The sequence below is a fragment of the Lampetra fluviatilis genome, chromosome 3, assembly GCF_964198595.1.
Source record: "Lampetra fluviatilis chromosome 3, kcLamFluv1.1, whole genome shotgun sequence".
NCBI lineage: Eukaryota > Metazoa > Chordata > Hyperoartia > Petromyzontiformes > Petromyzontidae > Lampetra > Lampetra fluviatilis.
This window is the reverse complement of record NC_136277.1, coordinates 3,063,307-3,089,493: the sequence shown is the minus strand read 5'-3', so window position 1 is coordinate 3,089,493 and position 26,187 is coordinate 3,063,307. Positions and strand designations below refer to the sequence as shown.

The 26,187-nt window shown below is 48.8% G+C and overlaps 1 protein-coding gene and 1 long non-coding RNA gene across 13 annotated transcripts in view; one reads left to right on the top strand and one right to left on the bottom strand.

Annotated features, from left to right (window-relative positions):
* Nucleotides 1-1,951: 1,951 nt before the first annotated feature.
* LOC144951435 (uncharacterized) lies at nucleotides 1,952-25,565 on the top strand. Of its 6 annotated transcripts, none has more exons than XR_013640490.1 (7): nucleotides 1,952-2,035; nucleotides 13,843-13,918; nucleotides 14,048-14,872; nucleotides 19,443-19,512; nucleotides 19,720-19,840; nucleotides 20,544-20,637; nucleotides 22,752-22,831. It is a non-coding gene; the product is annotated as an uncharacterized LOC144951435 (long non-coding RNA). The 6 variants fall into 6 exon arrangements; XR_013640489.1 differs by having other exon boundaries at nucleotides 20,544-21,008; XR_013640491.1 differs by lacking the exons at nucleotides 20,544-20,637; nucleotides 22,752-22,831 and adding an exon at nucleotides 25,524-25,565.
* Nucleotides 15,376-26,187, bottom strand: part of AGXT2 (alanine--glyoxylate aminotransferase 2) — a 223,534-nt gene continuing 212,722 nt past the window's right edge. For all 7 annotated transcript variants that reach the window (XM_078881642.1, XM_078881648.1, XM_078881656.1 and 4 more), the window contains 12 exons: nucleotides 25,515-25,699; nucleotides 24,723-24,846; nucleotides 24,012-24,106; nucleotides 20,895-20,988; nucleotides 20,565-20,658; nucleotides 19,766-19,866; nucleotides 19,067-19,159; nucleotides 18,584-18,716; nucleotides 17,818-17,906; nucleotides 17,058-17,207; nucleotides 16,652-16,750; nucleotides 15,376-16,525 (listed from right to left, as the gene is read on the bottom strand). In XM_078881642.1, coding sequence (XP_078737768.1) covers nucleotides 16,418-16,525; nucleotides 16,652-16,750; nucleotides 17,058-17,207; nucleotides 17,818-17,906; nucleotides 18,584-18,716; nucleotides 19,067-19,159; nucleotides 19,766-19,866; nucleotides 20,565-20,658; nucleotides 20,895-20,988; nucleotides 24,012-24,106; nucleotides 24,723-24,846; nucleotides 25,515-25,699 — 1,365 coding nt within the window. In that variant the 3' untranslated portion in view covers nucleotides 15,376-16,417. The remainder of the gene's footprint in view (nucleotides 16,526-16,651; nucleotides 16,751-17,057; nucleotides 17,208-17,817; nucleotides 17,907-18,583; nucleotides 18,717-19,066; nucleotides 19,160-19,765; nucleotides 19,867-20,564; nucleotides 20,659-20,894; nucleotides 20,989-24,011; nucleotides 24,107-24,722; nucleotides 24,847-25,514; nucleotides 25,700-26,187) is intronic.

Sequence of the window (26,187 nt, the reverse complement as noted above, 5' to 3'; positions counted from 1 at the left end):
GAAATTCAGCTCCTCTTCATGCTCATTAACATAAAATCAGGCATTAACAACGCCATCGGGCTCTAAACAATAACACTTTTCTAAATATAAATTACAATTGTAGTAGACTTTTTATTTACCTGAGCTTCCACCAGCAGCACATTCAACCAACCCTGAACACGTGTAGACTTATACTGGTAGGAACCACCTGGTTCCACCAGCCAACAGGGGATTATTGTGTCCGTCCGTCCGTCGTGTATCCAAAAATGGGAGGGGTCGGGCTGGGTGGAGAGGGGAGGGTGGGGAGGGGCTGAGTGGAGAGGGGAGGGTGGAGAGGGGCTGGGTGGGGAGGACGGGGAGGGGCTGGGTGGGAGAGGTGGGGCTGGGTGGGGCTGGTCACCCCGTGGTGCCCTTATAAAACTCAACGTTTAACCTACTCACGCCGGCTTGTGCCCGCCCTCACAGTCGGCCATATTTGCGGAATATACCACGCCGCCGTTGACCCTGGCCATTGACCGAGCAACCCAACGTTCCGACCAGCTCCCTCCGCAGGAATGTGTTTTGTGGGGGTGAGTGTACTAATATATTTGTAAAACACTTTGCCGATTCACCAAACTCTCCCTGCTGATTCCAGACCCAGGGGTCGGAAACCAAAATAACAGGAAGAGAGTTTTTGTTCGAATTCGATAACCCCCCCCCCCCTCAATATTTCAAGAGCCGCAATGCCATGTGCATTCGAAACGGTGGTCCTTAATAAATAACATCAAGAAGCAGTCCTTATAGAACCGCATGCGGCTCCAGAGCTCCTCGATCCTTCACTCCTGTTGCTCTTCATTAGACTCAACCATCATCCCTGCAGCCTTCTTTGTTTTATTTCCATAGTTTTAGACTAAGTGCAAGCGCACTTCTCATCTATTGTATAAAATCATAGTGTAATGACGACTTGACACACTTCTCTTGAGATGGCACTTTATTGAAGACACATTCGCTTGATATCAGACGGAGATCCCGACCGCAACAGCTCCGAGTCTCCAGCGCATCTCCCTTTTATATCAACACGAGGCCACTGTTGCTGCTGCTCCTGCTGCTTTTGCTTCTGCCGTTCCTGTTTGGTGCTTTTGCACCAACCTCAAGCTCAGTCCAAATGGCTCACAGAATAATAGGAAATGGAGGATCATAGCTATCAATAGATATTCTCCACCCTCAACACACTTGCAAGCTGGGATAAACAAGCAGGCGACCACCAGCGTGCAGTGGCGAGTGTGCCCTGGGAAGTGACATCAAGGCACGTGGCAGGGAAGAGGTCGATGCTGTCGGCTGCCTCGGAACTGTTTTAAATATTGTTATAAAAAAAAAAATATGGAAAAAAATCAAAAATACATACATAAAAATTGTAATGTGAAAATTATGTTAATGTATGTCATTAAGTGTGATCAACTATAAATGTGTGTTCAGTGTAATTAAGAATGTGCGCGTGAAACATGAATGAGTAGTGTGTGTATGTGATTATGTGTGTGATTATTGTGTGTGATTACGCAAGAGTGATTATGTGTGTGTGTTTATTATTGACTCTCTCGTTGTCTAGGGGTATCATCAATCGTGATATATTAATGATTGTCGGTTTACCATTCATGATTCTTGCGTTAACAATAATGATGTGTAATTATGTCAGGTCTCGGGATTCAGATCTCATCGCAAGATTCATCATTACGACAATGATGCACGAATCTAGGAAATAAACACTCGGAACCTGTTTTTAATATAAGCAAATTTAATCTCACTTCCTCTAACATCCACCTCTGATCAACAGGAATTAATAGCAACGACAGTACCCACGTCAATATACGTACTCATCAATCCGTATGAAATGATAAAAGAAACAAGTATACACATTTATAATAGCCCAAATCTGTCGATCTGTGACTAACGCCCCCGGATTGGTTGAAGTGCGTCACGTGACCGCGAGCTGCCCACTTTTCGTGTTGTGGTGCGCCCCGCACCTCGGAGGCCCGAGAAGCAGCAACATCACTGCCACAGCGCCGGAGACGCAGCCACGGCAAGTTCACGGTCTATCCACTCACACACGGCTCACTCATATACGCAGCTCACTCACAATCGCATGCAGCTCAAAGGAGACGGGTGAGTGAGATTGAGGCAGAGCCGTGCTCTCCACTGCTGGCATGAGGGAGAGCCGTGCTCTCTCCACTGCTGCCCTCAGGGAGAGCCGCACTCTCTCCACTGCTGCCCTGAGGGAGAGCCGTGCTCTGTCCATAACATTAGTACTCGAGTTTTTTTGCTGCTTAAATCCACTGCTGGATGAAGGCCCACCGCACGCTGTGCGAGTGGATCGTAATGATTTACTTGAGCAGCTTGTTGGGGGCCGCCACAGGCTGTGTAGAACGGTAGGCCTCGTCCACAGCTGTAGTGCGCTCGCGGCCCTGCTGCTCGCTTGCTCCTTCGCACGGTTGTCTGTGCATCGTGCTCGATCCACACTTGGAGGGTGCTCGGGGCTTCCGAGTCAGCACGCTCGTGGTCAGCTGGCTGCGCTGCACCGATGCAGGTTATCTGCACGCCAGGCTCGATCAGCAGTCGGAATGCTCTGTGGCCACGCTGCTCCTCGGTCCTTGTCAGCAGCTGCCCGCTTAGCGCGAGCACCCTTAGTGCCCCCCCCTCCCTCGGGAGGTCTGCTGCTGTGCGCCGCTGTCTCACTGCTCCTCGTCGCTCTCTTCATAACTCATCAAAACTTGTATCGTCAAGAGTATCAGTGACTTGGATAAACAGAACTTTTCCAGCCAATAGCTTGGACAACACTTCATGTACACTTGATATTAGTGTATAACTAAAATCTCCACTTAACTTATCAGTATTATATGAAAATGTATTTTCACACCTCTTAGCTTCTCACAATTCTTAGCTTAGTACAGTTCAACTTCTCAAAATCCTTGACGCTGCAAGTGACTCAAAACATGAGGAAAAACGTAGACTAAAACTTTCAGCAATACTTAGTCTGTCAGCGCAGAACTTAACGCTTAGCGACACAGAGCCTTTGCCTCTGCAAAACTCAACTCTCTGGTTGTTTACGGGGACCACCCCCTGGAGTTTGCCGTTGCAAGACTGACTTGTATGATTTTGAGTGCTGTTTATATAGGATTTCTAGCTCATGTGGTTAATTACATCTTATGGCCCAACATCCTCTCATCTTTGCACACGTGGTGCATCTGGTCGGTCCCCAAGTGAATTCCTGGTTCTGGCTCCGCAGACCTCCTGGCGCCTGATGCTCTAACCCCTATGAAATTCCCTTCCACCGTTATGCCCCTCGCATTCATTTGGTCAGTTTTTAGCGGACCTTTTGAACTGGCTGCCTGGATAACCTGAGCCAGTGATTGTCACCTCGGCCATACTTCCCGCCTTCCTCCGGAGGTCATCTCAAGGCTTGTGGACGCAGATGTTCTTAATTGCCCCAAAGTGTGGGGTGTCTGTAGCCTTTTGACTTAAAACTTTCGTGAATGCAGGAATTAATATTCTTTGGTTCTTTCGGTAAAGTCACTTAGATATAAACATAATAATAATAATAAATAAAGAAAAAAACAACTAGCTGCCCCGCCCATGCTGCTGACACACTTGGGCTACGCCCATCTCTAAACCTTGATAAACAGTTTGCCTTTAGAGGCTAATCCCATTTTTCCTGATGACCGCTTGTGTTGCGATCGAAATGTCGTGGTTTTTGTTTTATTCTCTTTAGTCACTTAATTTTTTTTTCTATCTACGTGACTTTACCGAAAGAACCAAAGAATATGTCTGTAGCTTTGTTTATTGTAAAACGGCCCTCTTTAGGTCGGCTCCTTAAAATGAATTCCTGATGCAGCATGCAATGACAGCCACTGGGAAGACAAAGGCGGTTGGGCAGGCTCGTTATACCCCTGGAATACAAATTATTCGGGTCGTGGAGAATTTACATAATTCGTATTATATATATCTTCTGAATGATCCTTTGGTTCAATACTTCAATATTAAACTTCCATAATTTGTTATCACGTTTATATGCCTAACACATATCTCATGGCACTTATGGACAGATAGGTGGATGTTAATAAAACATCCAACAAGTCGTATTCAAAACCTATTTGCTCTATTGTCATGTAACCATATATCTTATCACCAAAGTTGATGTTAAACGCCAGCATGCTTAAGAATGTTGCGATGCATGTGTAGTGGGTAAGAATTAGGTGCACACACACGCAGCTTGGAGGCAACACTATTTATTAAACGGTAAGTAATATAACACTGTACATGAGGTGGTGACCACCTTCCTCAACTCACTAACACTCTGGAACACGACACAGACTGGACCAGGTAGTCCTGGACCAGGCCTGCCTGGTCCAGGACTACCTGGTCCAGGACGACGATCCGGGACTTGAGGACCGATGATGTCGTCTTTACTTCGGAGTACAACAGCCTCGATCTGCGTTCACACCACGCTTATATCTGCTCTGGCGTGGCCGGCTCCGCCCAGGCGTGGCTGGCTCAGTACAGGCCACGCCTCCCTTCCCCCACCTCTGGGAAGGTCCGGGTCCCTCCACCACGTGACCCCCCAGGCACCCCCTTGGGGCCCCCAGCCCTCGTACGGGCGGACACAGTAGTGACCGTTCTATGTCACTACACATGGTTAGAATTTGAACCTTTCAACTTTCCAGGCACCCGGTTTGTTTAATTCAGAGAGTGAAACGGCAAGGGACATTATTGTCTCTTTGCCCAGTATTTGCCATGGGATCCTCCCTTGCTTCTCGGAAATTCCCTGGGTCACTCCTTGCATTATAATGGGATACGCAGGTAAAACTTAATGATAATTATCCCAGTTGTGCAGCATTAATTATAATTAATAATTATAATTAATGCTGCACAACTGGGATAATTATCATTACGTTTTACCTGCTTATAATTAATGCTGCACAACTGGGATAATTATTATTACGTTTTACCTGCTTATCCCAGACCGTATGGCGTAATAGTAATTGTTAATGAAAATATTTAAAAAATCTAATTCAACCTTTTGACCTGAGCTACATCATCACGTAACAATACATTATATTAAGTTAGATTTTAATACCATGATGTTTGAAAATATTCCTATGAGGTGGTGGTCATTACAATTTTACAACTTTTTCAAGCCAAGGCTTGTGGATAATTGACCTGCAGATGCCTCTTTATAAGAAGGCGAAACAGCAGGGGGTGCTCCTTTGGCCTTGGTTGTCTCAAGTCAAGGGAGGAGTTCACGCCTCAGTTATTGCGTTTTTTTTTTAGAACGTGCTAAATCCAGACGTGAAAAAAATTACATTAAAAAATAGGCAATATCACTCTTAATATATTTTTTGGGGAAAAGCCATATATACAACAGCGGGTGTGGTGCTGGCCACCCACCTTGTGCTGTGCCGGCCTTCATAGCTACACACTGACAGCACTTGCCCCGCCAATTTGTTAAGACTATACGGGGAACCTTTGCCTCTGTGCATGTTTGTCTCTGCCTGTGTGTGTGCATCCCAGTTAGTGCAGCACATGTGGCACGCATGCACCAGTAATCTCATGCACTTGACCAATAACAGCCGGGTTTGTCCTGTGACCTCCTGCCAACGGCAAGGGCCTTCCACACTTGGCGTTAGGCCTCGGCAAGGTAAGGTAAAAGTTAAAAGGTAAAAACAACGAGCCTATCTTTACCCTACCTTTTACCTTACCACAATACAATCACTCTACCCTACCTTTTACCCTTTAGCAGGTAAGGTAAAAGGTAAAAAGCAACGAGCCTACCGTTTACCCTACCTTTTACCCTTACCCCATACAAATTACCCGATTACAGGGTAATTACTAGGGAACTACATATGAAAAAGGTTTATAACGGTAAATGCTAGGTAGAGCGCTTTTTTCATATAGAATACTCTCGACAATTCCTATTTTATATGCTTGTTGTTGTCGTCATTGTTGTTGTTGTATCCTCAAATCTTGTAACTTAATTTTAACCCACTTCCTAATGTGGTATCGACTGCAAACTTGGTATACTCATGTCATACTGATGACAATACTATATTCTATCATAAAATATATTTTTTTAAACGTTATTTTTTATATGTTATGTTTCGGCTTGGGTCTAATTGTCTACGGTCAACTGACGTTGGCTGTAATAGCCGACGGTCCCTTACGTTATGGCAATCTTCGGGGCCACTTCCTGGAGTCGTGGAGTTCTGCTATTACTCGTACATTTTATAAAAGCGTGTTTAAAAAAAAGTTTTTGTTTAATTTTACTTGTTAAATGGAGGTCACGGACTGCGCCACGGAGCTTTTAGTGGTAATACTTCGCGCTACCTTTACCCTACCGGGTAATTCTTCCGAGCTACCTTTACCCTACCCTTTACCTTACCCCTTGGCATGTCGACACCTTTACCTTTACCCTTTTACCCGGTAAAAAGGGTAAATTACCTTACCTTGCCAAGGCCTACTTGGCGTGACTGCCAAGTGTGAAAGGCCCTCACCGAAAAATAGCGCAAGCCCTGGTGGGGACGTCACCATGACCCAGCGGCGAGTCGCGGCTGCTCATGCTGCTGCTGCTGTTTTTATTTTACACGCTTTTATTTAACTCACTCTGTCGTTGTCATTGTTGTATCCTCAAATCTTGTAACTCAATTTTAACCCACTTCCCAATGTGGTATCGACTGCAAACTTGGTATACTTATGTCATACTGATGACAATATTATATTCTATCATAAAACATTTTTAAACATTATTTTTTTATATCTTATTAGCGGTAAGAACCCGGCGTTGCCCGGGCGAAAAAGGCAGACACACCATTGGACTTACGCACAGACATCGACCCACACACATAGAAACACATGGACTTACACACACACACACATGGACTCGCACACACAGACATCGACTTTAGACACACATGTAGTTAATTCACATATCGATTCACACATACATACCGACTGAACAACAACAACAGCCATTCACGACTAAGTGGCGGTGACGTCACCACAATGCTTGTGCCAAGCTATGTGCACCTTGAGGCCACGTGAAGTGTCGAACGCCCGCTGGCAGGTCACGGGACAGACCCAAATGGCACAGGTTGACTGACTGAGACGACTGGCTGATGCACCACCTGTTCCCCCTACTGTGGCAACTTGCTGTGCTTTAGCTACCTGGCTCTGCACTCATTGTTGTGAGCGTCGCTCCTCCGCTCTCCGTTGTTGTTGGAGGGCGACTGCCTCCAACTGCCCAGTGGCGTCCTTCAGGAGCCTCCTCCACATAGGCCGATCTTGACACGGCTGGTACCAGTGATCAGCAAGTCCACTCAGCTCCACGTCCTCCTGTATCACAATACTCCATCTCTTCTGTAGCCCGTGCCGCACCCATTTAGCCCCCTCAATCCGGCCGAACAAAAGCTGTTTAGGCATGCGGTGGCTGGGCATGCGGGCTACATGACTCAGGCAACGCAGCCTTGCCTGCCCGAGGAGCTCACCGATGGGACTTTGTCCACATCTTTCAAGGATTTGTGAGCTCCTCACACAATGCAGCCTGGTTAAACCCAGACTGGCAGTACACTTACCCAGCTTAATAACTTTGTACAGTCTACAATATAGACTGCCAGTACACTCACTCAGCTTATTAACCAGGCTACAGTCTACATTATAGACTACCAGTACACAAAGAATCGAATCTTGGCGCGCTTGGGTTTTATTTTAATTACTGAGTTTTCTTTTCATTTGTATATGTTATGCTTTCAAGTTTTCAGAAGTTTTTTTTTATTTCCCGTTCGTAGCAGTTTATATCAACTCTATAACCAACTTATATTAAACGGGAATAGGCCTATTCTAAAGGAATCTACAACCTTCGATGCCTTTGCGCGATTCCAAGAATCGATTCTTGAGTGCGCTCGTTTATAATTTTTAATTATAGAGTTTTATTTTTCTCTTCTTGGTTCTTTCGGTAAAGTAACATAGAAGGGAAGTAATAAAATAATAAAAATAAAACATAATAAAATAATTCTCACGACGTTTCGGCCACAAAACAAGCAGCCGTCCTCAGGTGAAGACCAGGTATGTCGGGGAGACAGCGTCTGAATGAAACACCACCATGCTTGGAGCGTATATTTAATCTGGGTTGGAAGGGGGGAAGGGCGCCTTGACAAAATAATTTGCATATCAAGAGGAATTTAGCATATTTATGGGAAATGCAGGTATGTGATTAGTACTACTTGTGAAATGCGTAGGTGTGCGGGGGGTTTCAAAGTCATTATGCCCGTGCATTATGCAGGATTAGCAGCATCAAAGGGAGGGGATAGGGGTAGTGTGATGCCGCCGCCACGAAGCCGCTCGGCGGGCGCCCCATCTACGACCTCGCCACCACCAAGCGACGGAGCCAACCCCGCTTCCCCCTCACCTCACCTCACATAAACACACCTGCACGCAATCCCCCCCCCCATAGAGCTCCGAGGGGAGGTCACCTGGCTGACTGGTTTTCACCCGAGAAGCCCTTACTGGGATAATCTTCACGGTTTCCTGCGGCCAGGGAATTGGACGACCTCCCCCGATGCTAATTCGCACCGCGGCGCTGTGACCGGCATTAAGATTGCATGGTCGCGGCGAGGGACCACTCGGCCACCATGGTTGAAACGCACTCCACACACACGCGTATCGGCGAGGCAGGCAGAGACGGCAACCACGAGCTAAGGGGAAGCCAGAGAGGGGGAGGGCGGCTGAGTGGCGTGACGGTGTGCTCGGAAAGCGCCGCGGCGCGCCGCAACACGCAGCGCATCTTATTAGCATAACAAAGGCGCCCCGGAACCGCCGCACGCGCCCTGACTGGCGCGCGCCCATTGTTAAAGAAAAACTGGGAGTGCATAACAACAGGCGGGGCGGCATCTCTTTGATGTAGGGACGATAAAAGGGGGGCGCAAACGGGTAGATGGTCTCTTGCTCCAGAATCAGGCCACGAGACGCTCTCCAGCCCAGCGACTCTGTGTGGGTGGCTCCTACTTGAAACCGGATTCCCACCACCACCCATCTCAAAAGAATTCTCTCATCAAAACGCTATACCACAGAGCCCATGGCATTTCTGACCAACACCACCTGGCCGGTGAATTAAGACATGTACATCGGGCCCTCAGGATGAACGAATACTCTGACCACACTATCCGCCAAGCTGTTTCTCCCACCACACACAAACAGCCACATGAAACTCCGACCAAAACTATCACGTTACCATACATAGCAGGCGTGACCAAAAAGATATCCAAAATTCTAAACAAACATAAGATCCAAGTCCGATTCAGTACAGTGCATAAAATCCGTGATCTGATTCCATCTGTGAAGGATGTCGTTCCTGACTTACAGTATCCTGGAGTCTACAAATTGAGTTGCATTTGTGGTGATTGCTACATTGGAGAAACGAAACGTCATGTTTCTGATCGTGTCCGCGAGCACAAGTCAGATCTGAAACACGGCAGAACTGATTCTTCGACCGTTGCCGATCATTGCAACAACTCGGTGGGCTCTCATGAAATTGTCTTTTCCGAGACCAAGGTTCTCTGCAAACCTCCTAGCTACCATCAAAGGTTTGTACACGAAGCCATACAAATATACAAACACAGACATAATTTCAACCGTGATGATGGTTACAAACTGAGTAATCATTGGAAAGATGTGATTAACCATGCAAAAAATATTTAACTACACTTATTTGGCCAATCTTATTTGACAGACAACTATTACAGGTTATTGATAGACAGCCAGGCTTGTTTTACCATGTTTAGTTGTTTTCTCCTTTTCACACTATTGTTAGGTAGGCCAGGTTGAGTCACAAACCGTACCTCTCCATAACAAAGGCTCACCCTCTTAAGCCTCACCTTACCATATGAATAAAAAGTGTGCCGTACTTGGCCCTTCCCCCCTCTCCAACCATTATATATACAGAGTGATAGCTCTTGCAATCTCTCATCTACTTGATACAGCTGTCGTGGCTGTGACGGTTCCACCTGAAGACGGAAGCTTGTGTTGCCTCCGAAACGTCGTGATTTTTATTTTATTTTACTTTTATTAATTTTAATGTTTTACCTACGTGACTTTACCGATAAAACCTAAGAATATGAATCCTTGCAATCACGAAAGCTTAAAATCTAGTACTATACACCACCTAACCTTAGAATAATACATAGTGTAATATTACACTATGTATTATTCTATCCACCCTACTCAATATCACACTGCTGTATATTCACTATACAATTACGATACTATATACTGCCTCATACATTGTATTAAACATTACAATTGTATACTATTTATTATTATACAATCTGCTATACACTATACCATTGACCGTCGAGTGAAGGATACTAAGAGGAAGCAAAATGAAACACCACCATGCTTGGAGCGTATATTTAAGCTGGGTTCGAAGGGGGGAAGGGCGCCTTGACAAAATAATTTGCATAGCAAGAGGAATTTAGCATATTTATGGGAAATGCAAGTATGTGATTAGTACTACTTGTGAAATGCGTAGGTGGGTGGGGGGTTTTCAAAGTCATATTATGCCCGTGCATTATGCAGGATTAGCAGCATCAAAGGGAGGGGATAGGGGTAGCATTAATAAAGGGAAGGAATGTTAATAGTATGTAGCTGCAGTAACTAAACAACCACGTAAAAAACTAAAGTATAAACTACATAGTATCATCAGTATACTAAATATACTCTCCAATAAGCTGAGCTACTAACAGTAAGTAATACATTACAATTCTATGTTGTAAAAAATATAATATGCTTCCAGCTAAGCTTTTTTCCCTTACATCACACGGGTCTACCCCGTACTATATGCTGCCATAGACAAACCCAACATTAAATTATATACTATATTACTACCCTATACCTTAGAATAATACATAGTGTAATATTACACTGTATTATTCTATCCACCCTACTGTATATCACACTTCTGTATATTCACTATACAATTACGATATTATATATTGCCTTATACATTGTATTAAACATTACAATTTTATACTATTTATTATTATACAATCTGCTATACACTATACCATTGACCGTCGAGTGAAAGATACTAAGAGGAAGCAACGAAATATGTCAATGGGAGAGTGGTAGGGGGAGACTTGCAGCAGAGCAAAGAATCCATTCCCTGCGGAGAATACAAGATATATAGTCAATGCCATTGAGTGGACTGCGGTCTGAAAGTCGCCGTAAACGTGAACACAATCAGTTAAGATCCGAAATGGTTTATTACGTCCTTCCAATGATTGCTGAGCCAGAATCCATCTTCTCGGTTGAAATTGTCTCTGTGTTTGTATATGTGGATCGCCTCATGAAAACATCTCTCATGGTAGCCAGATGGCTTGCAGAGAACCTCTGTCTTGGAGAAGTGAATGTCATGTGAGCCCACTGAATTGTAACAGTGATCTGCCACGGCTGAGGTGTTTGTCCTACCGTGTTTCAGGTCTGCTTTATGTTCACGGATGCGGTCCGAGACATGTCGTTTGGTTTCTCCAATGTAACTGCTACCACAGAGTCAACTTAGTTTGTAGACGCCAGGGTACTGTATGTCTGGAACCACATCTTTTACAGACGGGACCAGATCACGGATTTTATGTACTATGTTGAATCGGACCTGGATCTTGTGTTTAATCAGGATTTTGGAGATCTTTTTTGTGACCCCAGCAATGTAGGGTAAGGTGATGGTTTTATTTTCATTGGTATGTTATGTTTTTAAGTTTTCAGAAGTTTTAAAATGTATTTTTCTCCCGGGCAACGCTGGGTATATCGACTCTATAGCACAAAATCCTCGCCTGACAAGAGTGGGGTGTCGAGGCCTAGTACCGTGCAGAGCCTCCGGCCTCGCCTAGATTTCCCAGCTAGCCGAGGCTGGGGGCTGGGCCGCTACCCCCCCCCCCCCCCCCCGAGCTAGAAAAATACTGTCTAATCACTATAATTTTATTATCTAACGACCCTATAATAGTAATTGCACACATTGTAGTGGGGGGGGGGGGGAGAGAAGAGGACGTGAAACTTTGATGAATTTACCTCAGCGTCGCGTGTATATTTTTGTGCATTTCGAACGGGAATGAGAAATGGCGTCCACCCTGCAGCGAAGGCGCGCTGCCCATTGCCAGGGGCAACCCTTGGCCAGCGTCTCGTGCATGCGCAACGGCGTGCTTTGTCGCGCGCCGGTCGGCAAAAGTAAATCAATAAATATGGAGATATCACACTGAATCGAGAATTCAACCGCTTTAAAGTTTAGGGACGAAAAAACGGAAATACCTATTCCCACCGCGGGGCTCGGGGCGTGGCTCCCGGCAAAAACATTTCTTGGTAAAACCCCACGGTCCGAGAGCCAAATCCCCCGCAAGCGAGCGTATGCAGACCACAATACCTGCAGTCATAATGCAAACAAAATATAACTCTGATAATGTGCACTGTCCTTGAAGTTGATTGGTCCACACCCGAGACAGCTTTCCTTAGAGCCTAGTCTCACATGGGTTGGACCAGATGACATCAAAAGGCACACAACTCAAAGACTATGCACCATCAGAGTATGAGAGCTCGGGGTAAGCATTTACACCATTGGAACCTCATCTATGTAAACATGACTCCTTGTAAAAAAAGGTGTCAGTTTTGTTGCCAGATAGAAGGGTAAAAAAAACAATTATCATATTTTTACTGGCAAATGAGGTTCCAATGGTGTAAATACCACAGGCATGTTGAGGCCTTGTCCCATGCGTAGCCCCCGTCCTGGCCTACAGGTGGCGGAGTTGGCACGTTGCCAGGCTAGGGGCTGGGCCGCTACCCACTCCAGCATCCCCCGCCCGTGCAAGAATAATGCTATGTAAGCACTAAAATATTATAATCAACGAAGTCTGTCGTATAAAGTGGACGCATCGTGTTGGGGGGGGGGGGGCGAAGAGGACATCAGACTGTGAAGAAATATACGCAGCGTTATGTGTGTATGTATTGGCTGTAAAACGCGTAAAAGGAAATGTCCCCGTGAGCTCTCGCTAACGTGCATCACTTGGCAGGGTCCGCCCTCCCCCCATGCAATTGTCGTACGTTGGTACGGTCGAGGTCTAGCAATAAGTAAATAATGAAAAGAAATGGCACAAATGTGTTAATTAAACTACTTTCAGGTTTAGAGATGGGAAAACAGAATAGCCTTAGGGCGTGCTGCCTGGCAAATGTTTTTCTACGAAAAGCCCACCGTTCGAGAGCCAAATATCTCGCAAGCGCGAGCGCGGAGACTTTATAAAAAAAGAAGAAATAAGATGTTTCAGCTTGGGTCTAATTGTCCAAGCTCAACTGACATTGGCTGTTAATCACCACGGTCCTTACCGTTATGGCAAGCTTCGGGGCCACTTCCTGGAGTCGTGGAGTTCTGCCATTACTAGTACATTTCATAAAAGCGTGTTTTTAAGAAAGTTGTTTTAAATATTACTTATTTATTTTACCAGATAAGGCCCACTGAGCTTTATTGCTCCTTTTCAGAAGCCATCTGGCTACAAATGATTGCTCAACGAAGTGGCTTTTCATGTGGAAATGAATATCAGCCAAATACTCTAAACATGTGATGTTGATTCTAAATGTGGAGGGAAAACCGGAGGAACCGGAGGACCTGGAGAAAAATCCACACGGCCACGGGAAGAGAAACATGCAAACTCCGGGTGGTGATCAAACCCATGACCCTCCTGTTTACCAGGCGAGGTAGTTAGCATCTCCTAGCCACCGCAGTGCCCTGGGAGATCACCTCCTGTGCGGGACTCACGCGCGCACTGTGCCCACCCCTCCACCCTCCCTCCCGTGTGTGGCGTGCAGAGGAGGCTGCGCGGGACTGGGAGGACTTTGAGCCGTCTTGCGCGTCCTGCAGCAAGGCTTTCAAGAGCCTCAAGGCGTGAGTACTCCTGTGCAGGCCCAAACGAGTACTTGGTCCGATGCGTAAAATATCGCCACTAGCGAGACAAAGGTGGCCTGGCGTGGTTCTGACCACCCACTTCCTCGTGTGCCATGCCGGTCTTCATAGGTGCTACTCGCGGTTGTTCACGGAAGTGCGGTGCAGTCTCTCGTGTCGTGGCTCAGGAAGGAGAGCCACGACCGCTCCAAGAAGCACCGAGACAACGTGGCATGGCTACGGCAGCAGATGACGGCCGAGGAGTTCGCGTTCCTGTTCGGAGCGGGGCCCCAGATGCTGCCCTCACCGTGCCCTCACTTTGTCATCATCTTGACCACACCGTGACCTTACCATATCCTTATTACCATACCCTCCTCACCATGCCCTTCTCACCTTGCCCTTACCATCTGTCTTGTGTTACCCTTTATCTTAACTCTGTTGTTGCTGCTCCCTGCTGTGTCATGAAGGAGGAGGGAGGAGGTTCCTGCCTCGAGGCAGAAGTTGCTGATGGTGGAGGTGGGAAAGATTATGGAGGTGATAATATAATTTCGATGCTGAGGATGCCGCCGCTGCCGCCCTAGAGGAGAAAGAGATGACGGGGCCCGGTGACATCCGCTCGGAGCACTGACGCCATTCACCACGCACCGCACACCCCCATCACCACACCCAACCCCGCACTGCACACCCCCCCCCCCCCCCAGCACTGCCTGCACCGCGCCCAACCAAGACACCGCAGCACAGACTAACGGTACCGCAGACGAAACGGCACACTGCGACCACAACGCCAGGCCAGACGGCCACGGTGCACCGTGGCTAGAACCCACCTCGGAGGACTCCCCAGGGAGGGGTAGGCCCCCCGGGGGCACCAGAGACGGCGGGCAAGAAAGAAGAGGGGACGGAGCCCACGAGGAAGGAGGGGAAGCGTGCGAGGAAAGGTGGCGACGCAACGAGCTCCAGGTGAGGCCCATGTGATGCACACAGCAGGAAGACATCGGGGTGTGCGGAGGGGGACACGTGGGGGACACGTGGGGGACACGTGGGGGGGGGGGGGGGATGTGCGCACGTGTACGTTTGCTGGTGTCACAACAGGAGCCTCTGGGCTGCGCAACCTGCGGGCAGGATTTCTCTTCCCTCACGGAGCCCCCACACGCCCCCACACCGCCGACACAGCCCCCACGCGCCAGCAGCGCGCCCGGCAAGAAGGCACAAACGTACGAAGGAGACGAAGATAGCCTGCACAGCCCCTGGCAAGCCCCCCCTCCCCCGCTGCCGCATCTAAACCAGCACCTTGTTATTATTTTTTTCGGAGATAAACCCTGTAAAGTCACGGCGTTGCACGTGCAGTCTGTGGTGGTGATGTGTGGTGTAGGGGTGAGGGTCGATTCTTCGTGAAAATACGGTGGGGGTGGTGGCCCAGCTGGGAGCTTTGGCGCCACCTGGGCCAAGCGGGTCCTGTCGTTTCAAATGCTGCTGCTGCTCTGTAGAATTATACTGCCGCTTTCACAGAGAGACACTTGCGGCACAGTAGTGGGAGGTCGTTTATTTTCATTTATTTTTTTTACGAATCACTGTTTTGTGGCTGTCATTGGGGGATCGGAGCAGTGAGATTCGGCTAGTGTCGGCAAAGTGAGGTGGTGTGGGTCAGGTGAGGTGGTGTGAGTAAGGCTGATGGATCGAATGGTGTGGATTTAAGTAGTGTTGATTGGGCTTGGCTCGTTGTGCTGGGGAGGTGGTGTGGCGTGGCTGACAGATGTAGTTGAGTTCCTGTTGAACAGGAGCACCCAACTCGGCGTCACACAAGCAACGTGAAGCGGTTCGCATGATTGACGACCCTGTGCTCACTCTCACGTTGTTTAGTGGCCTCCCCTCCCCTTTCTCTCTTTTATTCACAAATTTCACTGTCATTGTTCCCATGAAACTGCGGCCATTACACCTCTGCCCATGCTAAGGACCCGTTTTATCCCTGCCGTGCTCAACCACGTTGGTTCACGTTTCTCTCTTACTTCTTGCCCCCGCACTGCTCCTCCACCTTGGACCTCCCTCCCCCATCCTCTTGTTTCTCAAGTTGCTATAACCTTTCTCAAATCGAGACGCTTGTTCTTAGCTGCTGTACTATCGTCAGTGCTGTCATCCCCATAGCTGAAGTCTCCATAGCCTGGCCTCAAGACCAGTTTGCGTTCGTTCACATCTGGAATTCAAACCTGCTTGTTGCTGGCCTGCGGTCATGGTCGGCCTTTAAAAAAAACAAGGTCGGTTTGGCGTGGGGTGGGTTAGTTAGGTAGTCACTTGGTGTAGCCACATGGTAGTGGTGGCCATGTAGGATGGTTGCAGAGTGTGACTAAGTGGCGGTGGTGGTAGTATTGTGTGGCTGTGTAGTGCAGTTAGGTGGTTTGACTACATGGTGTGGCAAAGTGGTGGCGGTGGTGGTGTTGCATAGTAGGCTGGTGTAGTTGTGTCGAGTGGCCGTGCGGTGGGGGCGGCTGTGCGGTGGCATGACCAAGTCTAGGCGGCGTGGCGCTCGCGGTGGTTGCTCAGGGCCCTGTGCATCACGGCGAGCGCAAAATCCACGTCGGCGGTGGTGATGCACATGGGTGGCTTGATGCGGAACACCTGCGGCACCGGGGCACACATACCACTCCTGTGACGCTGCCATCGCCAAAAGACCCCCATCCCCTCCAAGACCCCCATCCCCACTCGAATCCCCACCACCCAGCAACCGCCCCCTCCTGGCCTCACCTGTCCGTAGACGCCGCCCTTTCCGATGAGGAGCGACATTTCCCTGCAGTCCTCCCAGATCTCGTTAATCTGCGCCGCCGGAAGCGGCGTCCTGCTGGCCTGAGCAAGCGCACAGCAGAGCGGCACTCGAACACGGTGGACGTACGAGACGCGCCCACGCACCCTGCGTTGGCATGCATCTGCGTGTGCGCGTGTATCTGTGCATTTCCTCACGCGTGTGTACTTGCGCCTGTGTGCTTCATAATCATAATCTTTATCCTGGACAAATCCGATGAGCTATTAACCTCTTTTTCATAGATGTCCAGTAGCGAGCGGTGTGTTTGTATCGGTACACCCCCGTATGTGTCTGTGCATGTATCAATGTGTACAGATGTCTGTGTGTCCGGTTGTCTGTCTGCCATCGTACCTTGTCGGTGACAAGTTCAACACCAATCATGAGCCCCTTGCCGCGCACGTCCCCAACCACCTCGAACTCGTCACGGAATTGAGCCAGCCCAGCCAGGAGCCGCCCTCCGGCCTCGAAGCACACAGCCTGGGTCCCGTCCTCCTCAATGACCTGCGCACGAGCACACGGACGGGGACAAACGTGAAGACGCAACAGGGGACATACGGTGGTGGGAGGCATGTGAGGACATGCCAGGACTCGTGTGGTTACAAGTGGATACCGCCGAGCCTGTGCTCAACAGTACAGAGTGTCAGAAGAGGGAAATGCTTTTCAGGTTTTAGTTTTATGAATGAAGATTGACGTGTTAATATTAAGAAGTTTGCAAATATGGACGTATGCATTATTTAACTAAGAAAATATGGCAGGTTATGTATATTTAGCAATAAACAGTTTGGTACCAAACTGTTTGACTTTTCTTCCCTTAATTTAAAATTAGTACTCCAAACTCGCGTTTTACGCTCTTGCCGAGTGCAGGATGAATGCGGGATCTGGAATTTAAAAAAATGTTCGTGAACGACATCGACTCGGGATGCCCAAGGATGTGTTGCAAGAAGCGAGGAAGCCCCATGGGAAAGAAGAAAAGGGTGACGGAACAATGAAGCACCAGGGTTGAGGCCGAGAAGCAAGCCAAGCGGGAGGTGGATCGAAGAGGTTGGGACCAGGGTTGGAGTGCACGTGACCCCGTGCCGAACCCTGACCCCATGAGGGGTGCTGCACTCACGTCGAGCACGGCGGAGCCCACGGCACAGGCGAGGGGACTCCCGCCGAATGTGTTGAAGTGAAGCGCTTGGCTCATGACGCTTGCCACCTCTGCACACGTGCCCAGAAAAACGAAGGTCCCCCGTGTGGTCTTTTTTGAACATTACACTGTTGGGGCAAGTGCTGTCAGCGAGCACGGCACAAGACGGGGTGGGTGGCCGCCACCACGTCCGGCCGCCTTCGTCTCCCCAATGCTGATGTTTACACACTGCACCGGGTACTCATTTGACGACCAAGGGGAGGCCCAGGACAGGCTTAAATACATTATTAGTCGTGAGAGGGAATTGAACTCGGGCCCTCAGGTTCGGGGCACAGGGCGCTAACCACTGCACCACCACTCACCACATGTTCAGCGGCTGGGAGGGGCCTCGTATGTGCAGTACGTGGCAGTGATGTGTTTGGTGTGTACGTGTATAGCATAATGCGAGTGTGGTATGGCATCACTATGGTGTGAGCGTAGTGTGAATGTGGTATTCGTTGTGTAATGTGAGAGTAATCTGTGTGCGAGTATGGCATTGCTGTGCGAGCGAGGGTTGTGTCGTGTGATGTGTGGGTGTGCAGGATTACTGTGCAATGTGTGCCGTGTGTGTTGTATCGTGTAGTATCACTCACGTGAGCGTGGTCTGTGGGCGATTGTGGCCATCACTGTATCTGAGCTGTGCGAGTGACCGCGGTGTTGAGGGTGTGGTGAGCACCATGGTGTGCCACGTCCGTCCCGTGCGCATTACCGGCGCTGGTGACGACGGCGGCGAGAGGGAAGCCGTTGCCGATTCCCTTGGCCATGGTGACGATGTCGGGCACCACACCGTGAGACTCAAAGCCCCACATGTGGCTCCCGAGACGCCCAAAGCCCGTCTGGACCTGCAACACACGGCACCCGACGCAGATGATGATATGCACAAAGATCCCCCCCCCGCGTAGACCTTTAACAAGACTGTTGGGGCAAGTGCTGTTGGCGAGCACCTATGAAGGCCGGCACGGTGCACGGGGGGCTGGGTGGCCAACACCATGCCCTAGTGTTGATGGGTACTAATTTAAGGCTAAGTCAACCTAGGGGAGGCCCTTAGGACCAGTTAAAATATTCGTCACTTATTGGTCGTGAGCGGGAATCGAACTCTATGCGCTAACCACTACAATAACACTCCCATCTATACCCACATGTACACACACCAACGTGTAGTGATGATGATGATGATCGTGGTGGGTCTCACCTCGTCGGCGATGCACAGGCCGCCCCGTGCACGCACCATTCGGTACGCCTCGGCCAGGTATCCACGCGGGTACTGAACGGAACCACCCACGCCCTGCACACACACAGCAGGAATCAGCATCCAGGAGGAATCAATCACAGCACCCAGGATGAATCACAGCACCCACCAGGAATCAATTCTCTCTGGCTAGGTCAGGGGTCATCAAAATACATCTCCGGAGCCACATGCGGCTCGTTAAGAGCTGCTTCATGAAGTTAATTATGAAAGACCACTGTGTCGCATTCACATGCATTGCGGCTCGTGAAATATTGAGGCTTTTACAGAATTCGAAAACAAAAATGGCTCTTGTTATTTTGGTTTCCAACCCCTGGGCTAGGTGCACTTCGAGGCCATCACATGAAGTGCGGTGGAAGACTCGCTGGCAGGAGGTCACGGGACAGACCCAGGTATTGTGAGTCACCCGGTGCTCCCACTCATTGTTGCAAGCATCACTCCTCTTGCCATCCGCTGCTAGAGGCAACTTGTCTGCGTTACCGGAAGGCAACCGCCTCAAACTGCTAGGAAGACTTCCTCCGCGGAGCCTTCACCACAGGGGGCGAGTTTAATCCGCTCATCTCCTCTCCAGCCCATGGCTCGTTCGTTTTAACCTCCAGCAGGAATCGGTAAACGCCCAGCAGCTGCCAGGGCCGGCGAGCCCACCTGGATTGATTCGGCGAAGAAACCCGCCACCTTCTTGGGCACAGACGTGGCAAACACCTCCGCCAGCTGCTCCAGGTAATTATCCTGGGCTTGGCACGAGCCTGATAGGACAGGTCAGGGGTTAGGTCAAGGGTTTCAGTTCAGATTTTGGGGTCGGGGGTTTGTGCGCGTGTGTGTGTGAGATTGTGTTACTGGGTTAGCGTTAGGGTATGGGCTATTGTTGTGGTGGTGTGTCTGAGGCTGCTCATGTGCCTGGATTAAGGTTATGATTATAACATTGCGGAGTTAGGATCAGGGCTATCGGATTTGGGGTTTGTGCCCAAAACTGTGTAGCATGTTAGTGCTCAGGCTGTGTAGGGTGTTGGTGCTCAGGGTGTGTAGGGTGTTAGTGCTCGGGGTGTGTAGGGTGTTAGTGCTCGGGCTGTGTAGGGTGTTAGTGCTCAGGCTGTGTAGGGTGTTAGTGCTCAGGGTGTGTAGGGTGTTAGTGCTCTGGATGTGTAAGGGTGTTAGTGCTCGGGATGTGTAAGGGTGTTAGTGCTCGGGATGTGTTAGGGTGTTAGTGCTCGGGATGTGTAGGGTGTTAGTGCTCATGGTGTGTAGGGTGTTAGTGCTCGGGCTGTGTAGGGTGTTAGTGCTCGGGGGATGTGTAAGGGTGTTAGTGCTCGGGGGATGTGTAAGGGTGTTAGTGCTCGGGATGTGTAGGGTGTTAGTGCTCAGGGTGTGCAGGGTGTTAGTTCTCGGGCTGTGTAGGGTGTTAGTGCTCGGAATGTCTGTGCAGGTCATGGCGATGCCAACACACCCTGAGCGCAGGCGCAAGGCCGCGTCGTCTGCACGGGGGAGTCGCGGCAGTGAGCGCCACCCCACAGCCCCCGGTACACGTCCGGGCACATCACCTGCGGCACAAAGACAAAGATGCCCCCGTATATCCCAACAGGCTGTTGGGGCAGTCGCCTTTAGCAAGCACCTATGAAGGATGGCAGGCACACGAGGGGGGGGGGGTATGGCCCGCACAACGCCCAGCCGCCTTTGTCTCACTTAAGGCCGAATCGACTTAGGGTGAGCGTGTGTATCGTGTCAATAGATGCGAGTGTGTGTGCGTGATGTGTTGCGCGAGCGCGTGTGTGCTCACGGCGTGGCAGCCAAAGCCGTTGGGGACGCTGTACTTGTAGGAGCCAACGTTGGTGAGGCCCATGGTGTAAGGACTGGCACCGTGGTAGCCCCCGCTACACACACGGGCATACGGGTAAATCACACACTTACACACAATGACAAATATCTCCCCGTATAGCCTTAACAGATTTCGTTTTAAAGCTTTCGTGACTGCAGGTATTCAACTTCTTGGTTCTTTCGGTAAAGTCACGTAGAATGGAAATAATAACAAAATAAAACATAAAATAATTCTCACGACGTTTCGGCCACAACGCAAGCACCCGTCCTCAGGTGGAGAATAGGTCTGTCGAGAAGACAGTCTGAATGACACACCCTAGGCTTGGAGCGTCTATTTAAGCTGGGATGGAGGGGGGAAGAGCGCCTTGACAAAAGAATTTGCATATCAATAGGAATTTAGCATATTTATGGGAAATGCAGATATGCGATTAGTACTACTTGTGAAATGCGTAGGAGGTTTGGCGGGGGATTTAAAGTCATATTATGCCCGTGCATTATGCAGGATTAGCAGCATCAAAGGGAGGGGATAGGGGTAACATTAATAAAGGGAAGGAATCTTCTTGGTTCTTTCGGTAAAGTCACGTAGAATGGAAATAATAAAATAATAAAAATAAAACATAATAAAATATTTCTTCTTGGTTCTTTCGGTAAAGTCACGTAGAAGTGAAGTAATAAAATAATAAAAATAAAACATAATAAAATAATTCTCACGACGTTTCGGCCACAACGAAAGCAGCCGTCCTCAGGTGAAAACCAGGTCTGTCGGGGAGACAGCGTCTGAATGAAACAGCACACAAGCTTGGAGCATATATATAAGCCGGGTTGGAAGGGGGGGGGAAGGGAAGAGGTACGTAGATGGCACTTTTGTTATCTGGCCACATGGCCGGCCTGCTCTAGACCAATTCCTCGACCACATCAATTCCATACACCCAGCCATTAGATTCACCATGGAAGTCGAAAAAGATGACAAGCTACCCTTTTTGGATGTCCTAATTAAAAGGAGACCTGATGGTTCAATGAGCCACTCTGTCTACAGGAAAGCCACCCATACGGATGCTTACCTAAAACCGGATTCCCACCACCATCCATCCCAGAAGAATTCCCTCATCATAGAGCCCAATGCATCTCCGACCAGGAACACATTGCCAGTGAACTCAAACACGTACGCCAAGCTCTTAAGGCTAATGGTTACTCCGACTACACAATCCACAAAGCCATCACTCCAACCATCAAGAAGGATCCTGTTGAGGAGCCTTTCAAAACCATCACCTTACCCTACATTGCTGGGGTCACAAAAAAGATCTCCAAAATCTTGATAAAACACAAGATCTAGGTCCGATTCAACACAGTATATAAAATCCGTGATCTGGTCCCATCTGTAAAAGATGTGGTTCCAGACATACAGTACCCTGGCGTCTACAAACTAAGTTGCCTCTGTGGTAGCAGTTATATTGGAGAAACCAAACGACATGTCTCGGACCGCATCCGTGAACATAAAGCAGACTTGAAACACGGTAGGACAAACACCTCAGCCGTGGCAGATCACTGTTACAATTCAGTGGGCTCACATGATATTGACTTCTCCAAGACCGAGGTTCTCTGCAAGCCATCTGGCTACCATGAGAGATGTGTTCATGAGGCGATCCACATATACAAACACAGAGACAATTTCAACCGAGAAGATGGATTCTGGCTCAGCAATCATTGGAAGGACGTAATAAACCATTTCGCATCTTAACTGATTGTGTTCACGTTTACGGTGACTTTCAGACCGCAGTCCACTCACTGGCATTGACTATATATCTTGTATTCTCCGCAGGGAATGGATTCTTTGCTCCGCTGCAAGTCTCGTATCACCACTCTCCCATTGACATATTTCGTTGCTTCCTCTTAGTATCTCTCACGCGACGGTTAATGGTATAGTGTATAGCGGATTGTATAATAATAAATAGTATAAAATTGTAATGTTTAATACAATGTACAAAGTAATATATAGTATCGTAATTGTATAGTGAATATACAGCAGTGTGACATACAGTAGGGTGGGTAGAATAATACATAGTGGTGTATAGTAATACAGTATGTAATTTAATGTTGGGTTTGTCTATGGCAGTATATAGTACGGTGTAGACCCGTGTGATGTAAAAGAATAAAATTTAGCGTGAATATTATATTTTTTGTGACGGAGAATTGTAATGTATTACTTACTGTTAGTAGCTCAGCTTATTGGAGAGTATATTTAGTATACTGATGATACTATGTAGTTTATACTTTAGTTGTTTACGTGGTGGTTTAGTTACTGCAGCTACATACTATTAACATTCCTTCCCTTTATTAATGTTACCCCTATCCCCTCCCTTTGATGCTGCTAATCCTGCATAATGCACGGGCATAATATGACTTTAAACCCCCCGCCAAACCTCCTACGCATTTCACAAGTAGTACTAATCGCATATCTGCATTCCCCATAAATATGCTAAATTCCTCTTGATATGCAAATTATTGTGTCAAGGCGCTCTTCCCCCCTCCATCCCAGCTTAAATAGACGCTCCAAGCCTGGGGTGTGTCATTCAGACTCTGTCTTCTCGACAGACCTGTTTTCCACCTGAGGACGGCTGCTTGCGTTGTGGCCGAAACGTCGTGAGAATTATTTAATGTTTCATTTTTTTATTATTTCCATTCTACGTGACTTTACCGAAAGAACCAAGAAGATGAAGCCTTAACAGACTTTTCGGGCAAGTGCTGTTAGCGAACTCCTATAAAGGCCAGCACGGTACCCGAGGGGGTGGGTGGTCAACACCATGCCCGGCTGCATTTGTCTCCCTAGTGGCGATGTTTACACACCGCACCAGGTACTCATATGAGGCTGAGTCGACCTATACACACACCCCTGCACACACACACGCACCGACATACACAGCCCTGCATCCACACACTCACACACACTCCTGGCACACGACTGCCAGTCACCACTGGCAGCTGTCGAGGTGGTGATGCTCCCACGGCGCATACGCCAAGTCTAGGCGCATGGGGCTGTAATGTCTGGTGGTGCAGTGAGTGGTTCCGGTGCGAGCGTCACCGGAATGAAAGTATGTCGAAGTTGCCGGTGTAGGCGCGCGCCATGAACATGGCCAGGTCGTTGGCTTCTGAGCCACTGTTGGTGAAGTATATAACCTGGGAGAAAACACACGCACACAGCGCACACACGCACGCACAAGGATAAGCATGTTGGTGAGGCCCATGGTGCAAAGGTGGTTAGTACACCGGTGTATTTGTATAATCCGACCTGCTGGCTCAGCGGAGGAGTGAACGGCTCACAGTCAGAAGATCACGAGTTCAAATCATTGATTGGGTTGTGCGATGGATATACTCGCCCCCCGCCATATAAAATGTGGAATTTTCCACCGCTGGCTCTGTAAGGCAGTTAACAAGGGGATGAGCACCAACGTCTCAAAGCTTGCTTGAGTAGCAGGAATCCACCGTCACTTTGTTTTGTCTAGATATGTACCGTATGTTGAACTTCTTTCGCACCGTACGTAGCCAACCATGCTAATTGTAGGTATGTATATGTCTGTGTATACTCAGCCTCAAATGAGTACCTGGTGCGATGTGTGAACATCGCCACTGGGGAGACAAAGGCAGCCAGACGTAGTGCTGGCCACTCACCCCCTTGTGTGCCATGCCGGTCTACTCGCGAAAAGCACTCGCCCCAGCAGTCTGTTAAGGGCTACATGGGGGGGGGATCCTTCCTTCGTCTATGTGTGTGTGAACATGCGTGTGCGTGTGATGCCTTGAGTGGCTCCGGCAGCAGGGCGGCGAGCTTCTCCGCGTACTCGTGTACGGGCGGGTGCAAGTAGATGTTGGTGGAGTGCCACAGCCGGGACAGTTGGGCCTTTGCGGCGCGCGTCACCGTCCTAGGCACAGGTGAATACGGGAACCCAGGTCATGACCTGGATGGACACGATGGGCACGTGGTCCTGTGAGACCCTCCCGGGGTCCCCCCCAGATCCTCCCGATCCTCCCGATTCCTAAATCCCAAAAGTTCTTGTCCCCTGATATGCATGTGTACGATCACAATTTATCGCTGGAATCTCAAATCTCAGTGATTACCAACATCCTCCCAATTCAAAGTCCTCCTGGACCCCACAATCCTGCGGGTCACTGGATCGTGCACTTTCAGATGCGCTTCTGTGGCCGTCTGGAATGCTCTTCCTTCCGATATTAGGAAGCCACGAGAGCTATACACTTTTAAATCTACAAACTCACTTCTTCAAAACTGCTTTTTGTGTTCAGTTTGTTGTTATTCCTCCACACCTTCAATTTCCACGGTTTGCTACATACGGTGCAAAAGGTTCAACGTACATACATGTCCCCATACCCACCCTGGTCCCCATAATATTGTGTCCTCATATCCCTGTGTCGCCGTGTTCTTCCTGTACTAGGTTTACCCTTGTGTCACCCATTCCCCCGTTTCCTCTCGTACGCTGTTTTAAACATGTCCAGTATTTCCTCCAAGTCCCCGTGTGCCCATGTCCGTGTGCCTCCTTTTGTCGCTATGTCCCTGCGTGCCCTATATTCTCACGGGTGGCAGTGCCCCACGCTGACTGTGACGATGCCAGCAAAGAAGTCGAGGTAGCGGCGCCCGTGCTCGTCCCAGAGCCACTGCATGTGCCCCTGGTGCAGCAGCAGCGGCCGCGAGAAGTACGACACCAGCGCTGGGTTGAGGTGGGCGCTCCGCACGGCGCACATCCGCTCATAGCTCATAGACTGCCCAAACATCACCACACAACCACACACACAAGTGCTAAAGTGGTATTCTGTGAAGTGCTTGATTTTTCACTCGATATTTTTTTCGGAATGCCACTGATAGACTGGCTTTCATGTAGGGATTATCGGCGTAAGGCACTACCACTAGTAGTACAAGGTATGCCTTATCCATAACGATGCAATATTCTTGTGTCCTCTATTCCTATATGAATGCATAGGCATCCAATAGTAAAAATAAGGTAATATGGATGTGGCGTGCCAAATTTTTTTTTCAGAACAGCGTTCCAGACTTTTCAGCCTGTGATTAAACCTCTCGCTGAGCAAGAGAGATCCTGTGATTAAGCCCGATTTGAACCCGGTTTAATCATGGGTGGCCGAAACTCCCATTTGGACCCACGATCTCAGCCGTGTCGTCTCAGCGCTCGGACATCACACTTTGGTAATACAGGGCAGCAGTAGGAATTTACCCCCCCCCCCTCCCCGGCTGA